The 2,945-nt window shown below is 36.5% G+C and overlaps 1 protein-coding gene across 2 annotated transcripts in view; it reads right to left on the reverse strand.

Moving 5' to 3' along the window:
- RNF17 (ring finger protein 17) overlaps positions 1-2,945 on the reverse strand; it is a 112,334-nt gene that overhangs the window by 36,306 nt on the left and 73,083 nt on the right. For both annotated transcript variants that reach the window (XM_019530213.1, XM_019530212.1), the window contains one exon: positions 796-914. In XM_019530213.1, the coding sequence (XP_019385758.1) occupies positions 796-914 (119 nt within the window). The remainder of the gene's footprint in view (positions 1-795; positions 915-2,945) is intronic.

The raw sequence follows: 2,945 nt of genomic DNA on the forward strand, positions 1-2,945 counted from the left end.
CGGACTAGATGATCTGCTCAGGTCCCTTCCGACCCTAGAAACTATGAAACTATGAAACACACATCCACATGAGGGGCTTTTTAAAAACTGTATTCCCTATATGCTAAGGGAATCATGACAGCCATTTAAACAGTTTATTTTATAGAAAGTGTACTTATGTAACGGAACATGCAAAATGTAACCTGCTTTTGAAGTTTTTTTTTTGGTGGTCTCTGAGTGTGGTCTCTGGGTGTTAACAGAGGTCATATTTGTTTTGAGTGAAACCATTTTATCCCAGGCCAAGCTGCAAACATACAGACATATGGGGAACTGGTCTAGGGCAACCCCTTCACATGTATGTGAAATAAAGTGTGCTAATAACACTTTTTTCCAGGATGCAGTGAAGTGTATTCTATATGGTTGTCACAATCCAGTGTCCTGGGACAAGCAGATCACTGCTCTTGCCCCAACGCCAGTTGCTATTGAACTTGGAATGGCCACTAGCTTGCAAGGTAATTCTACTGCTTGGAGATTACAGGTCACAGGTAGACAAGCCATTCTGGCGGCTTGCAGATTTTAGGAAGTGTTTACAAATTGACTTCTTTACAAATCACAGGCCGCACATGCCACAGGTTGGCCACCCTGTCTCAGTTGATTAGGAAGATCAAACTGAGTTAAGAGAAGAGGTAGGGATGAACAATAGAAAAAATATCTGTCCTATAACACGTAACTTATTCCAAAACACAGAACCTCTCTCTTTTAAGTTTTAGTGGTATGCAGTAGTGCCCTTTGAAAAAGCTTCACGAGAAAGATTACCTTATATCTACCAAGGAACACTCCAATGCTAGTTTTCTCATTCTCTTCAGATTTTCCTCAAGTTCTCTTAAACAGATGACATTCACTATTTCTTTTGTACCAAAATCAAGCAGCACTACCTGTTAAAAAACAAGAGACTGAAGAGAGCTGAAAGAAACTGAAAAATTCTTAAGGCAAGTTGTATCTTGTAAAATAAAATGACAATATTGTGCACATACAGCAATGTAAAACATACTTTTAAAGCTTAATTGAACACAATTCAAATTGTGCTGAAATTATGTTGTTTTCTTACTTTCAGGTGTAAGATTCAGATCTTTATTACTCTTTATTTTTATTGTTCAAACTGCTGCATGCACTAGACACTTTTCTTCCAAGAAGCATTCCCAATTCCCCAGACTGTATCTTGACTGCTTGATTTTGCAACCTGTTCCCTAACTTTGTTTTCTAAAGTGAGCCTCTTTTTCCTTTCCTCCTTTTGGATTTTGATCAGACAGTAATTTTCTTGCAATAACGCAATTAAATATTGCCAAAAGTATGGAAGTCAACATGAAAGTTGGAATATGACTATTGTTCCTAAGAGATATTTTAAACTAAAATTTAAATCAAAAGTATGATTTCTTTTAAACAACATTTACCTCTACAGTGGTGTCAGAAAGAACTCTGCTAATCTGGCCTCTTTGCCACTGTTTCATATCACATTTATGAATAGCACAATACATGCCAATTTCCCACTTCACTTGCTCAAACATGGATTCTTCATAGATACCAGTCATCTTTTCCTGTAAACTGACATTCAAAAAACAGAGATAGTTATCCATTTTAGTCTGAAGTTAGGCAGAAGGCAGGGCACCTTTTAGATCAACTCATACAGCTACTACCTACAAAACTCATGACTCTCTGAACAAGCGCCACCTATAAAAGGTACTCCTCTGCCCTGTCTTATTTCAAAACCATGAAATCCAGATTAACTTCTTCCATGACCAAAGATGTAGTGTCTCATATTATTTATCCAATCACTTTTAAAATATCATGAAGTAATGCTTCATTTACTGCGTACACAGTACTGACCCTAGTAACTATGTAGTGAAGTTACTGCATTATCAAAATGAATTAACTGAATTCAAAGAACTCCATCCTTTAGATAGCATTATTTCTAAGGCATTCTTAAGAATATATATTTTGTCTTCCTATGACATCATGAAACATAGCTATAAAAGAAATCCAGGTGGCATTTATACAAGTAGTAAGGGAAGGGACAAAAAAAAGAAAGGCATAAAACAGTGATTAGCATAGCAGCTTACTGTGGACAACTTATAACTGTATAAAATGGCTGTTGAATATTAATATAATTTTACAAAGTTGTTACATTAATATGCCTTAGCTGCTTCCAAGTTTTCACCTGTTGCATGTTGTAATTAGGTAAAATGACTGAATTTTACCAAAGGTACAACCCAACCAGAAATCTGTAGAACTCTTAGAAAAAAATGTATTACAGTATGTTGTCAATGAATATTCAAATTGGTGATTGACATCATAGAAAGAATACAAATGAAAGAGCCAGAGTGTAGGTTTTTGGTCTTTTTGGTAATTTTCTTTGGCTCTGATCCTAATCACTGGAATCAACATATTAAAATTTTTTAATTGATTTGAAATGGAAGCTGGATAAGGCACTTAATTTCACATCATATAAATTTAACAAATTATTTTAAAGGGCAAATCTATTTTCTGTGCCAGTACATATTTTTTCCAACAAACAATAACCAAAAGCTCAACCCTTTCAAAACCAGTCTAAGTACTCAAATGCAAAAGGACAGCTGAAAATACAGTATTTTTGTTTTGTGTGTTTGGCAGAAGGTATTCTCTAAGGGTCTTGCTACATGTGGCACTTTGAGCTGCTCAAATGTTAAATCGGTGTTAGTGCTAGCTCCAGTTTGGAGCAGTCACACCCTAAGGCTAAAAATCTTCTCTGACTGTCCCCCACTTGCACAGCAGTAACTTATCACTAGAGGGCTGGCAAACAAGGCTCTGACTAGGAGCTACAGCTGTGAGTTACTATTGCAGGGCTGGTAAACCAGGACATGCTTCTATCCCTGCTGTAGTTGGGGGTGGGAACATGAAGCTGGATGTTAACATAGAGAGTTAATGGGATG

The sequence above is a fragment of the Crocodylus porosus genome, unplaced genomic scaffold, assembly GCF_001723895.1.
Source record: "Crocodylus porosus isolate Cpor-Errol unplaced genomic scaffold, CroPor_comp1, whole genome shotgun sequence".
Taxonomy (NCBI): Eukaryota; Metazoa; Chordata; order Crocodylia; family Crocodylidae; genus Crocodylus; species Crocodylus porosus.